At 38.7% G+C, this 14213-nt stretch overlaps 2 protein-coding genes across 2 annotated transcripts; one reads left to right on the forward strand and one right to left on the reverse strand.

The window, feature by feature from the left end:
• Positions 1 to 576: 576 nt before the first annotated feature.
• tcnba (transcobalamin beta a) lies at positions 577 to 8887 on the forward strand. Its single transcript, XM_036580454.1, has 4 exons — positions 577 to 703; positions 3814 to 3955; positions 5975 to 6109; positions 8682 to 8887. The coding sequence occupies exons 1-3, from the start codon at positions 625 to 627 to the stop codon at positions 6048 to 6050; spliced, it is 297 nt and encodes a 98-aa protein (XP_036436347.1). The 5' UTR covers positions 577 to 624; the 3' UTR covers positions 6051 to 6109; positions 8682 to 8887.
• A 118-nt stretch (positions 8888 to 9005) lies between these two features.
• si:ch211-117m20.4 (complement receptor type 1) lies at positions 9006 to 13788 on the reverse strand. The gene is made up of 4 exons (XM_036580453.1): positions 13478 to 13788; positions 11891 to 12058; positions 11038 to 11244; positions 9006 to 9675 (listed from the first exon to the last, which is right to left on the reverse strand). The coding sequence occupies exons 2-4, from the start codon at positions 12021 to 12023 to the stop codon at positions 9662 to 9664; spliced, it is 354 nt and encodes a 117-aa protein (XP_036436346.1). The 5' UTR covers positions 12024 to 12058; positions 13478 to 13788; the 3' UTR covers positions 9006 to 9661.
• Between the last annotated feature and the right edge of the window lie 425 nt (positions 13789 to 14213).

A 14213-nucleotide genomic window follows, 5' to 3' on the forward strand; every position in this document is an offset into this window, starting at 1 on the left:
TGTGATTGACTCTGTTTACATCTCAACTGTTTAATTATTTAGAAATTTTGAAAAATCTGTGAAATTCCAATTTAAGCTTTGGGGATATCATAACAAATTTGACATAAAGAGGAAATAAATCTACTCCAATGGAAGTGTTTAATGCAGCATTATATGCTCTATATGACTGCTGTACTGTGTAGGTATGCAGTAAAAACATATTAAACATTCCCACACCTTTCTCTCAAGCACTTTATTTGACATGATATATGTCAAGGAGCCCAGGAGAGAACACTGGGTCATGAGGCCATTCTGCCCACATCATTAATCCTCAGTCTAAATCAGCGTCAAGTGTTTGTACTCCATTTGTACGCAGAGAACGTCCATTATAGCAAACTATATGTGAAGCAAAGCACATGTTTGCACCAAAAAGAGAGACAAAACATCAAAGAATATCCTCCATATCTTAAACTGTATCATTCCACTGTTACCTTTAGAACCTCACATAAGGCCTCATTGTAACACAGTAGACATTTTGTAATCATGCAACGTGGACATCCACGCAGAGAAGCAGGGAATGCACACAGAGGGGTATAAGTAGGCTGGAAGACTGTGGGAGGAACTCAGACCTGACTGACCGCTGCAATGGCACTTCAGCTGCTTTCTGCTCTGTGCTCCGTAGCACTGCTCTTCACTCTGACACTGGGCCTGCCCGTGCAAACAGGTGAGTAGACAATAAAGCCAGGGCGTTTCTGTCCACCAAATGAAAATGCAGCATTTATAGTAAAGAGGGATGTTAGACATTCTGCATCCCTTTACCTGAATGTACCTGTGCTTGTTCATACTAAATATGAATACATCTTTATACATCTCTTATAGTCTGTCTATAAAGGTTCTTTATCTATCAGTGTACGTATGGATGTTCTATCTATTTCTCTGTATTTTGCTTGTACGGTTGTATGCAAAAGGTTGAACACCCCTGGTCAAACTATATGATTTGTTTATTTTCTTAGTGAAAATTAGTTGATACATCTACGGCAGACAAACATATATTTTTCACTAAACTTTGTGCACAAATTCCCATTTATTTACTGAATTTAACATATTGAAAAACTAAACAAAAAATAACAAAACATAAAATATAAAATGTGCCACAACTTTTGCAGAGGCCACATTTAATCCTCCTTCAGATGCTGACTTTTGTGATGGGGTTGCATGTAAGGTTTCCTTCTGATGCCTCTTCCACGTAGATCATGTTTGTGCAAGCAACACTGCACTGATGAATGGTGTCCCACTCCTTCTGTGTCAGCTAAATTGTCCTGCAAGTCCTTTGCCGTCATGTAGGTGTTTTGCTTTGCATTTCTAGCCAGAATTTTCTGGGTCTTCCAGATCTTGGACTTCCACATTTGCCATTTCTTAATGACATTTCAAACAGTCGAAATTGTGAGCTGGAAGTGCTTTGTTAACTTTTGTTGCCTTCACCTGCTTTGTATGCATTAATTAGCTTCATTTTCAAATCCAAAGCCAGATGCTTAAAGGAGTTCTGAGACTTTCCAAATTTTTACACTTGCCACAATCACTGTTCGAAAATGAACAAAATATGTCATTGGCCAGGGCTGCCCAAACCTCTCTCTATCTATCTATAATCTATCTACCTATCCATCCATTAACCATCCACATATACATCCACCTATCTTTCTGCAGTTGGCCATTGTATGGTTGTGATATATCATTTGCATTATAAACTTTTAGGTGACACTGATGCCTTGTTTCAGTGTAATTTTAACCTTAGTCTAATCATTCATATTTGCATCTGTTCTATTCTGTGGATAGAAACTGCACAAAAATCTTTCATGGAACACTGTGTATTCAGTACTGATATTCTCCACAGGGTATTTCTGACCCAGAAGTGTCTGTTCATCTCTCTTCTTTTCTACCCATCCACTTTTTCTAACAGTAAACTTTCCTAGTAGTGCTCAAATGAATTCACAAAGATTTTGGTTACATTGTGTTCTAAAAGTGTTGCATACTGGTTTTGAATAGCAGCAAACTTCCAGTATCAATGTAAGATATTTTTAGGAGTTATACCAAGAACACAGTCTGCATTTATAGTGATTTCTTATGCAGTTCGTTACAACCAGGGATGCAAGTAGGTTTGGACTAAAAAAAAAAACAGCTCTGGTGCTGGTTTAGCTGGTCACCCAGCATAATACCAGCATCCAAAACAGAACATATGCTGGTTTGTTAGCATGCATACTTTGGACGGTGAGTTTTGTGATGGGGCTGCTGACCAGAATGCCAGCATCCAAAACACAGCATAGGCAATTGATGTTTCTAGCAGGAGGGTGTAGCTCTGATTTTTTCAATAATTTGTTTTAATTTGACTCACACAGTATACACACACAGTATGGACAAAAGTATTGGAACATGTACACATTACACCTGATTTTATGATTTTATGATATCCCATTCTAAATCCCTAGGCATTAATATTGAGTTGGCCTCCCCACTTTGCAGCTTCCAGTCTTCTGGGAACCTTTCTACAAGATTTTGGAGTGTAAACTTTTGCCTATTCATCCAGAAGAGCATTTGTGAGGTAGCACACTGATGTTGGACGAAAGAGCCTGGCTCACAATCTCCAGTCTAGTTCATCCCAAAGGTGTTAGATGGGGTTGAGGTCAGGGCTCTGTGTGGGTCATTCAAGCTCTTCCACACCAAACTCACCCAGCCATGCCTTTATGGACCTTGCTTTGTGCACTGGGGCTCAGTCATTCTGGAACAAAAAAGGCTCTTCACCAAACTGTTCCTACAAAGTTGGAAGCATACAATTGTCCAAAATGTCACTGTATGCTGAGGCATTAAGATTTCCCTTCACTGGAATTAAGAGTCCTAGGCCGATCCCTGAAAAACAGCCCCATAGCATTATCCCTCCTCCGCCAAACTTTAAGTTGGCACAATGCAGTCAAGCAGGTAATGTTCTCCTGGCATTCCCCAAATCCAGACTAGTCCATCAGGTTGCCAGAAAAAGAAGCGTGATTCATCACTCCACAGAATACATTTCCACTGCTCCAGAGTCCAGTGGCGGCATGCTTTACACCACTCCACTCAATGCATGGCATGTGGCTGGTGGAGTAAGGCTTGCATGCAGCTGCTCAGCCATGGAAATACCTTGAAACTCCCAGTGCACAGTTTTTGTGCTGATGTTGATGTCAGAGGAGGTTTGGAGTCAAACCTAGTAGAGCGTTAGTGCGTTTTATGCACTATGCTCCTCTCAGCACTTGACAACCCGTTCTGTGGTCTGCCACTTCGTGGCTGAGTTGCTGTGGTTCCTAAACTCTGCCACTTTTCAATAATACCACTCACAGTTGATATCTAGGAGAGAAGAAATTTCGCAAACTGACTTGATGGAATGGTGACATCCTATTACTATTATCCTATTAGTGTATACTATTTATACACTTGTGGCAATGGGACTGAAAGAAACACCTGAATTCAGTAATTAAGAGTTGTGTCCCAATATTTTTTTTCCATATATATATATATATATATATATATATATATATATATATATAAAGGTTAGCTTGTTTAATTGAAATTGTAGCTTCATTAGTTACTTTACTTAGACACTTTCTAATGGAATAATTAGGGAATGTCTAAGGGGATGCAAACTTTTGTGCCTACCATATAAGTTTTTTTTTCAACAGACAAACACCTATAAATAAACATGGACTACTGTTTTGGTGATACATTGTTAAACACAGGTAGATTTTCAGTTTATCACTCTTTTGCACTGTATAGTGATAAAGCCGCTCTCCACTCTCTTTACTGAAACAGACGAGCTGAAGACGGTGCCAATCAGAATCACAGTGATGGATGATCTTAGCGCCATGTTACAGTCGTACCACACCTCTGTGCGTGAGGGAGGGGTGCTGTACGGGGCATTAAGGAGATTGGAAGACAGCAAAAGCGGATTCAAGTAGGAAACACATACACAAATGCATACACACTATACTGTTTCATGCTGCAAGATACCATTAGCCCCCTTTTAGAATTAACAATGTTTTTAGATTTCTGCATAATTTAATCATTGAGATGTCATTCAGAGTGTTTTGATAGAAATAGTATACTGACTAAGATGTCTTAACAGTGCGGGTGTTTACAAGGCAAATATAGCCATTTTATTTACTATCCAAAATGACCAGGGAAACTGTTTTTATGCATAATGTTGAAAATGGTAAAATAATGGTAAATCTTATATAAAAATGTGCTTAAAATGCCCTGTATGAACACAAAACTATCATAAAACTGTACAATAAAAATGCCTTGAAAAAAAATAAATAAATAAAAAAATGCATAATGCTGTGGTACATTGATTTAATACATTTTGCCATGCAGCAAAAATAAGAAGTGCCTGAAAAATGATATAATGTTTCCATTTTCAGTTTATTAGAACTTTCAACATTATAAAACATAGTATCATACCAGAATGGCAGACTTTCAAATGTCGAAGTGGAGTTTTGCCTGATCCATTCAGACTAGTTTCTCAGCAGCATAGAAGCCCTAAACAATCTGTAGCCATGAGCTAACTTGCTAGCCATATTACAATGATACAGTCCAATACAATGCAGTACAGTGCAATACTTTATGATATGTTATGTGTTCTAATACAATGTGACCATTCTAATTCTTATAGGTGTTTGTAATTAAGTGGCTAGTGAGTGTTTATACAATAATAAAAATAAATGGGTTCTTTGACGCAAGACAATAAAAAAGATTTTTTGTTGCATTTTTCAACCTGTATGTTACTATTATAAATGTGTTTTGCATCAATGGGTTTTCTAATCATTTGTAAGTACAGAAAAAAGTGTTGAAACTGTCCACAGAAATCGACTGGACGCTACAGATGTGGTAGATAGAGATCAGGTAGAAAGGCTGGAGTAAAGAACCATCCACTGAAAACATAGTGTATAAGGAACTTTAGCATCATGGATCAGGAACATATAATAGGTGGAGGATTTTAGGGTTACTAACGAAAAGAGCTGAATATCCAGTTCAGGACTTCCTAACTACACCACACCAGGGATGGAGTAGTTACTGGTGTTAATGATATATAGCAGTATAAAACCCAATGAAATACTGGTTGTTATAAATCATTTTAATAATAAAGTACATGATGCGATTACAGACATATGCAAAAGTTTGCATGCCCCTGGTCAGTTGATATTTTGTTGGCTTGCTAAGTGAAAATAAGTTCACATTCTCTACAGAGGAAAAACTTCTACACATTTTAATACACAACTACTGTTTATTTGCTGAATTTAAAGTGTTATATAATGGCCTGTGCAGAAGTTACGGCGTGTTTCACTTTTCCGATATGCAAAACTCATCAAATAAAAAGAGACTGTGCACTAAATATGCGCTGTGCGCTAAAAAGTGCCATACTGAGGTGTGTTACCTGTAGAGGATGTGTATTTATTTTCACTTAGAAAATCAACAAAACATCGTTTGAACACATTTAAACACACATTTGTTTAAATTGCAGTTGTTTTTTGGTGTACTAAGATAATGTGAGAGCTACAATTAAAAATGTATATAAATGTAATGCCAGTACTGAATATATTAAGAGACTTCAGCTTGCATTATTATTGATACTACATTAATATCAGAAATTGTGATAATTTTGGTAACTGATATGTTCATCCCTACATCGCACCATAAAACAGATATAAGGTGTAATTTCATTCTGTTACAAGCAGAATTAAGAGGTGATGTGAAGAGACACTGTGGGGAATAGATACCCTGTCTATACACTCATGTCTCTGGACTCTGGACTTCTTGCTCAACCGGGGGGCTGTTAATTTACAAGACATGCACACTTTGAGTAGTTTGGCAAGACTGACAACATTCCAAAAGACTGCAATTCATATTTAAGTTGTAACTAATTGTTTTGGCTCTGCATGTGTGATGGTATAGTTGCATCACTGTAACTCTGTAGGTTCACGGTGACGGTGGACCCTGAACTTTGGACTGTTTTTGGAGAGTGTGAATGGAGTGGCAGGTTCGAATATTAAACACACGTACTGGCAGATTCTCTCTGAGCACGATGGTACTGTCACCGTGCTGGACGTGGGTAAGGAGTTGCCTCCGGGCACATAAACACTCTGCACGATGTTTCTACAAAACCCTTAATTCCAAAAGAAGTTGGGACAGTTTGTGAATCGCTAATAAAAACAGAAAGCAGTGAATAGTAAATTCTGTTATACTTGATTTAAATTAATTCAAATTCCAAAAAAGCTGGGACAGGAGCACATTTACGAATGTGTAACATCACATTTTCTTTTAACAGCGCTTAATAATTGTTTAGGGAAAAAAAACACCAATGATCTGTTTAAAAGACAAGCAATCCAAAAGTAACAGAAAAGAATCAGATTATGGTGCATTAACATAGTAATCCTTTGGATTAGACATGTATCTGTGCTTGGTATAGTGTCGTGGGTAACACCTCTGCCTTCTATGCTGTAGACTGGTGTTCAATCCCCTGCTCTGGCAAAGACCCCACACTACGTCAATGAGTCCTTGGGCAAGACTCCTAACACTACCTTTGTCTACCTGTTTTTAAAAAAAAAAAAGATCAAATTGTAAGTCGCTCTGGATAAATGCGTCTGGCAAATGCCGTAAATGACCAAAATGACCAAAAGACCACATGAGAAATTGGCTCAGATCTGATTTGAAAAGGTCAGATTTGCGTGGCCACACAGCTCTGAAAATATCAGATCTGTGTCACATTAAGGCAAAAAACCTGGATTTGTGTCTCTTCAGCCTGGTAATGTGAACATAGCCAAAGTAACCCTCCCAAACCTGATAGGGTCAGGAACCAATAAGAGAAATGTGGGCCGATGCCATTATCCACTATTTTTCATGTTCGGTGCTCAAGATTAATCTTGGGACACTCTGTAAATACAACTGATGTCTTGTTTATTAATTATTTTGCAAACTAATATTAAGCATTTATTCATTTGTACCCATCAAGAAAACGATAACACCCAGCAATAACAGCAATGTTTACTACCTGAAACTCAAAATAATTAACAGAAATCTTCAGTAGGGCGGAAAAAAGTCTTCTAGGCATGGAGTGCATGAGTTTGAAGCTCTGCAAGGCTTGTTGGATGTTCTCTTTTGAATGGCCAGAGTTTGGCAGGCGTTGAACAACTCTGGTCTCTGTCCATGATTTTAGTACATTTTTCACAGTATATATATATATATATATATATATATATATATATATGGATTTATATATATATATATATATATATATATAATAATATCTTACAGATATTTTGTAACTAAAATTACTGAACAGATTCGTTCTGCTCTGTGTAAAGCAATATCTTTCAGAATAAAATTTGGAGTCAGTTGTGTTGAATGGTACATTGGATATCTCTGGTTTGCATTTAGATTAGTATTCCAAAATTTGTTTTGAAGGCGTTAAGTGAAAGATCTTCCGTTTGCTATTGTGTAGTACAATACTTAATACTTAACAATAAAATAAGTTTAAAAAATAATAATGAAAGAAGCATCCCAAGACTACTTTTGAGCACTGTACGTACACTACATGGACACCTACACATTACACCCACAGGAGATTTTATGACAACCCATTCTTAATCCATAGGCATTAATATGGAGCTGTTCCCCCCACTGCAGCTATAACAACTTCCCTTCTTCTGGGAAGCTTTCTACAAGATTTTGGAGTGTGTCTGTGGGAATCTTTGCCCATTCATCCAGAACAGCATTTGTGAGGTCAGACATTGATGTTGGATGAGAGGGCCTGGCTCACAGTCTCTGTGTGGGCCAGTCCTGTTCTTCCACACCAAACTCACCCAACCATGCCTTTATGGACCTTGCTTTGTGCACTGGGCTCAGTCATGCTGGAACAGGCAAAGGCTCTTCCCCAAACTGTTCCTACAAAGTTGGAAGAATACAATTGTCCAAAATGTCTCTGTATGCTGAAGCATTAAGATTTCTCTTCACTGGAACTAAGGGTTCTAGGCCAACCCCTAAAAAACAGCCCCATAGCATTATCCCTCCTCCACCAAACTTTACAGTTGGCACAATGCAGTCAGGCAGGTAATGTTCTCCTGGCATTCCCCAAACCCAGATTTGTCCATCAGTCTGCCAGATAGAGGAGCATGATTTGTCGCTCCCTAGAATGCGTTTACACTGCTCCAGAGTCCAGTTTACACCACACAGCCCCACTCCCGACCCATTCAGCATTGTACACTTTGATCTTAGGCTTGTATGTAGCTGCACAATAATTAGGACTGTCCCAATACTTTTGTCTACATAGTGTATCTGCCAACACTGATACCAACGTCAATACACAACCCTTTATAAAACGTAGGAATCGGAATTTCATCTACCTGGATTAGCATTATGAAAGAAGACAACATCTAATTTTGTAGGTTACAAATGCAGTAAAATGAATAAAATGCAGACATTTTAGCGCACCAGCCCAGCGACACCTAAACACCTACCCTTCCACAATAACGGAATACTGAAATATTAAATCTATTATTTGTTGATAATGTCTATTATCTGCTGATCTGCTGATCTCCTGAAAATTCTGATAATAAAATTGTAACGTTTCTGTATGCGGTCAGTTAAAATGGTTATTATTATGTGAATTGTTCTGTCTTTTGCAGGTGTTGGCTGCTATCAACCCAAAACAGATGAGCATATCATCCTGAAGTACACCACTTGGTCCAAAGACTCTCACTAATGGCTCAATCATATGAGATGTTCAAATCAATACACTTCCCCAGCAAACACAATCGTTTGGTTATTTCTGCTGTTTCTCTAAAACAGATGTAAGATGTCCAAGAGACTAAATAAAGAGCAATCTTCACCACCTGATGTAGTATTTCATGACAAAAAATCAAGTCACTGGCCTTTTTATTACAAACACATTTACCTTGTAGGTACACCTTGCTGTAGATGTAGTGACCATAGCTCATTTGTTGATGCATAATCTGTGCCCCTCATCAGTGGTCAGTTTCTGATAAACACATAGTAACTGTAAACCTACAAAGTGGACCTGAATAGCAACTGCGTACAGGTACATGGTAGGTGTTTCTAATAAACTAGCAGCTCACTATATAATGAAAAACTGGAGTAACATACAGTACACATTTACAACACTGAGACACCTGTGTTGGGTGGGTAACAAGATTAGGTGTTCAGTTCCATGCTGAGCTCAGACTAGAGCTGATTGTCCAGGTCAGTAACTTTAATCCCTGCTGAAACGTGAATACAGAGGAGGAGCCTTCTCCTAACACCAGCCTGAAATACAGGCTGAAAATAGCTGGATTTGGTCAGTGACAAACCAAAAGTTCTGGGTTCCCATGTACAGTCACAGTTGAATTAAACACCCTTCATGTTTTAGTAAATAAGTCCAGTCTTTTGTGGTCCATTTTTTTGTGGTGTCTGTAGGACAAAGTGTCTTGAAATGAAATTTCTTGTGTAAATAACCTTCTTGACTTGTGACCATCCAAATATCCCTTAACTTTCGATCATCCATACAAATTAATACTGGAAAGAGTTGCATTTCAGTACTTTGTGTGGCTGTGATTATCACTCGTGGGACGGAGTCCATGTAAAAGTGGAGAAGAAGAGGCAAAATCCTCTACCCTGCTGACGCTGAAACAGAAAATGAAGCATTTCAATTAGATGTTTTCATTTGATCAGACAGATCTCTTGAAGGCATCCTCAGACTTGTTGGTAGAAAATCAATGTTTTGTGACTTAGGGTCCCAGGAAGTAAAATATTAAATGTATTTCTATGATAACTAAAACTGAGTGTTACATAAAACATCCATTAATGTTTCAAGATAGAAATGTGATAAAACATGCCCTACAAACAGACAAATGAACAGATGAGTGTCAGAAAGACAGACAGTCATTTGCTTTGGCTTGAGTGTAAGCTTTTGTTTGGTTCTTAGCTTTTTCTGACTTGCAGAGGGACACAGTTTTGTTAAAGCTGTGTGAGTGGGACAACCTTCTTGTGAGGGTTAGGACTGCCCAGTTTACACTTAAAGGGGTGATTTTTTTTTGGCAGAATACATTGGCCATAGTGGACCCTGGCAAGTTCTTTACAGGACATACTTTGTACATTCTGTGTACCCCAACTGGCCACTTCATTAAGTACATCTCCTTGTATCTATGCTTACTGTCCATTTTATCAGCTCCGCTTATCATACAGGTGCACTTTGTAGTTCTATAATTACAGACTGTAGTCCATCTGTTTCTCTACATACTTTGTTAGCCCCCTCTTCTTTAATGGTCAGGACCCCCACAAGACCACCACAGAGAAGGTATTATTTGGGTGGTGGTATCATTCTCAGTCTTGCATTGACACTAACGTGGTGGTGGTGTGTTAGTCTGTGTTGTGCTGGTACGAGTGGATCAGACAGGAGTTTTTGAACACCTCAGTGTCAGTGTTGGACTGAGAATAGTCCACCAACCAAAAATATCCAGCCAACAGCATCCTGTGACCACTGATGAAGGACTAGAGGATGACCAAAAAAATTAAATGCATACAATTTTGTCATACCCCAAATGTGGTCAATCAGCCAAGACTTGTTTAGTGTCCAAAACTTGCTTCCTTAGTCTGGGACTAGAGCTAACAGTGTATGAACAGTATTCAGACTTCAACATTCAACAGTATTCAACTTCAACAACTACTAATGTTTTTAGCTATGTGATGTACTTCTGTCCATTTTTATAGATACCAGTATGTCGTACAGACTCAGAAATCACTTACACAAGGTCTATTCGAGATTACCAGATTACACTCAAAGCAGTTTTAGGCAAGTGATGATTTGCATGCTGTTTGCATGACAATAATTCGTTGGCTATAAGCTACTTCTCATCTACAATAGCCTTGTAGCTCTGAGGCAAAACTAATGAAGAAAAAATATTAGACACCAAACATGTCTTGGCTGATTGTTTTTTGGCGTCATCCACTGAACTTTCGCTTTAAATAAGTCATGTAGAGTCTCACCACAGGGGATGAAGCAGTCACACTCGCAAGAGGCACAGCGTGAAAACCAGCGTTGCCAGCCTGCCTCTTTGGTCCTGCAGTTGTTGATGAGGTTGCAGCCATGGCTCAGGGAACCAGAACCTGTATAGCTAATTGATGGGCAGGTGGAGGTGCATGCACCATCAATTTCCTTCTGACCGACCTCAACCTGACCCCGCTGACACACTCCTGACAGAGAGAGAGAGAGAGAGAGAGAGAGATCTGGGATACAAATTTTTTGGAAATATTATAATAATAATAATCTTTGTCATTTTATTAACTTGTATATACACTTTGTAACTAATTTGGTCCATATTCATTTTATATACACAGTAAGAAATTGTTCAGTGTAGATTTCAATATTTTAAACTGTCCATCAAAAGTAGCTTTAGATGAGTTATTTAATATTTGTATTTTTTGCATCTGTATTTAAGGTATGAAAAGAAGTTGTTAAATGATACGTAATTATTCTGTGACCATTTGGGCTTATGCACCCACCCTTTTGAGCTGTCTTACATTCATATTTAAGATCTACCCTCAGATTTTCAATGATGTTCAAGTCAGGGGACTATGAGGGTGCTTCCAAACACTTTGGATCATTGTCCAGTTGTTGCAGAAGCCAGCCATTTTCAGCTTCAGTTTCTTGACTGTGCCACACTTGCTGAGGTTGTGAAATTTGAGTATTACTTTGTTAGATGGCTGATGCAGGCAAACCAATAGCAATAGTAATAAGAGCTCTGTACAGTCGAGACATCTTAACACTTATGAGAAAAACCTGGCATATCTGGACTGTCAGGGGGTCTGCAAGTGAAGATCCGAAGGGTGCAGAACTCACTGAGGCAGGATGGCTTCGGGGTCCATTTCCCATTGGATTGGCAGGCCCGTGCTGGGTCCCCCACTAACACAAAGCCTGGCCTGCACTCGTATCGCACCACGGAGCCCACCCACCAGTCATTACCATACACCATCCCATTAAAGTCCACATCAGGAGGGCCACAGTTAACTAGTGCAGAGCACAAGAGGGTGAAGGACAAAAATATAATGAGTAAAAGAACACAGCATGAGTATTAACAGTACATACATTCAGCACATTTCTTTGAAATGATAAGAAACTATCTTGGTAATGCTGTGGTTACAGAGATTATAACACATCATTTAGGAATTGAGAGTCTGTACAGTGTCTACATACAACAGGGCTATATGTACTTGTAGTGTATGTATTTGTATGTTAGTATGTAAGTACTTAGGCCCTGTTTCAATACTTTTAATATGCCCTTGACCATTTTGTCTCACCACTCGGATGTGCATTCCACCTATATTACACAAGTGACCACTGAAAGAAGGAGAGGATGGCACAGTAAGGAGCGGATTATTTAAACAGAAGACACTTGTCTTCGGCAGGTTAGCCTTGGTGAGCTAATCGGCTAGCCATGCAAACTTTGCTATTCATCTCTTATTTTGATAAGTTCAAGTTTAAACATACATAAAAACTGTAAACTTTGTGTAGAAGCAGGGTGTATTGTTGTTGTTAGTAGCCATGCAGCTTTTAGGATGTTAACTAGCCAGCCAGCCAAGTAAAGTGATGAGGTCGTGTCAGCAGTCATGTATAACAGATGGAGTCCGTCAAGTCGAATGTTACGGTTTAGAAAAGTTTTTTAAAGTAGTTTACTGTTTTAGACATAAAACAGCTTCATCTGCCATTTTTTTTATTATTTTTTAAAAAATAAATGCTTTAGGTCGCAATGACTTTTGGACAACTTGCGTTTACTCAAACCCTTGCCCCTCTGGGGGTTTGAGCTAATAAAGTAATGGAACAATCCTTGGAGTCAGGGATTTCCCAAGGAGGCAAATGATGAGGCCAAGTGGACGAGGGCTTGTAATGAAATGGGCAGCTCAGGTTGCAAAATGGAGCAATGGATCAGACAGAGGACGTGCACCCCACTGTTATTAGAGAAGAGAGTAAACACGCGTTTACTCACATACTCTTTTTAAATGAAAATTTGACCTCCAGTAGAAAGAGCTGCGTGAGCACAAGTTTACAAGTTTCACTTTTAAGTTTATATTTTTCATGTAATTTGTTCAAATATCTCACATTTTGCTGAGATGTTTAAGCAGAAACGATGCAGTATAGCTTATAGACTTGGAAGACCATTCCCACCAGCTAGAGAAAAAAAATATATATTTTTTTTTCCCCTCTCTGTTTCTGACAGCATTATGCCTTTTCATCTCAAAACAATGACTTCATTGTCAATAGCTAATTGTAGAGAAACTTATAGACTCTGATGGTGACAGGAACCAGGAGTCGCAGTGTGTACAACACAAATTTTTATAGCCATTTTATTTGCTATTCAAAACAAGCATTGAATCTTCATGTGGACCAGTCCATTCTGGTCTAAGGCATACGAATAACGGTAATACATACCCCTGCAGAGGGACTTGTAGCCCACCCAGCAGCAGTTCGAGTCCCCACAGCTGTCCTTCTTCAGCTCCCTGTGACGCCCCCTGCAGCCTCCGAAACACAGTGGCGCCGTCCCAGACCAGTACGTGTCTGCCAGCTCCTCCTCCTGCTCCACCTCCAGCAGACCTAACCCACATTATTAATCTCCATAAAAGAAACTCAGACAACTAAACAACGAGTATTATCATTAAAAGGTAACTGGTTCTAATATGGACATACAATATATAGACGTATTTTATTAATAACAGTGTTATTTCACTCTCCCCCATTTTCTCTCAAAAGGGACTATCCCTCTATCTATTCGCTGTATGTGATATAGTGATATACTGACACCTAATAAGAGCAGCAACTCCCTCTGGTGTCTTACTGCTTAATTATTTTCCAGTCACACATGAGTATTTTTGAATATAGATTTCCCAAGAACTTTTTAAAAATAATGTGAGACTTCCGGGTGCTGTTAATAGGTTCTCTTGTATCTGGTTTCTACTCTATATTCATTGTAACTGGAATACATTCTGCCCTCATTAGAGTGAATATTTTTGGCAGATAGCTAAAGGTTAACAGGCTCATTCAATAATATTCATAGTAGAACAGCAGTAGGAAAATTCTATTGGTTCCAGTTTGGACCAGCTTACTTATACCAGTAGAACTGTTTTTACCTGGAAAACTGGAACCCTGGACATTGGAACTACTGGTGCCT

The sequence above is a fragment of the Colossoma macropomum genome, unplaced genomic scaffold (assembly GCF_904425465.1).
Source record: "Colossoma macropomum unplaced genomic scaffold, Colossoma_macropomum, whole genome shotgun sequence".
In the NCBI taxonomy this organism is placed as follows: Eukaryota; Metazoa; Chordata; class Actinopteri; order Characiformes; family Serrasalmidae; genus Colossoma; species Colossoma macropomum.

Coding starts and splice junctions, on each gene's coding strand:
- tcnba (XM_036580454.1), top strand. CDS start 625: ATGGCACTTCAGCTGCTTTCTGCTCTGTGCTCCGTAGCACTGCTCTTC. Junction 704..3,813: donor GGGCCTGCCCGTGCAAACAG/GTGAGTAGACAA, acceptor TTACTGAAACAG/ACGAGCTGAAGACGGTGCCA. Junction 3,956..5,974: donor GACAGCAAAAGCGGATTCAA/GTAGGAAACACA, acceptor GTAACTCTGTAG/GTTCACGGTGACGGTGGACC.
- si:ch211-117m20.4 (XM_036580453.1), bottom strand. CDS start 12,023: ATGGTGTATGGTAATGACTGGTGGGTGGGCTCCGTGGTGCGATACGAG. Junction 11,245..11,890: donor CCCGAAGCCATCCTGCCTCA/GTGAGTTCTGCA, acceptor TCTCTCTGTCAG/GAGTGTGTCAGCGGGGTCAG.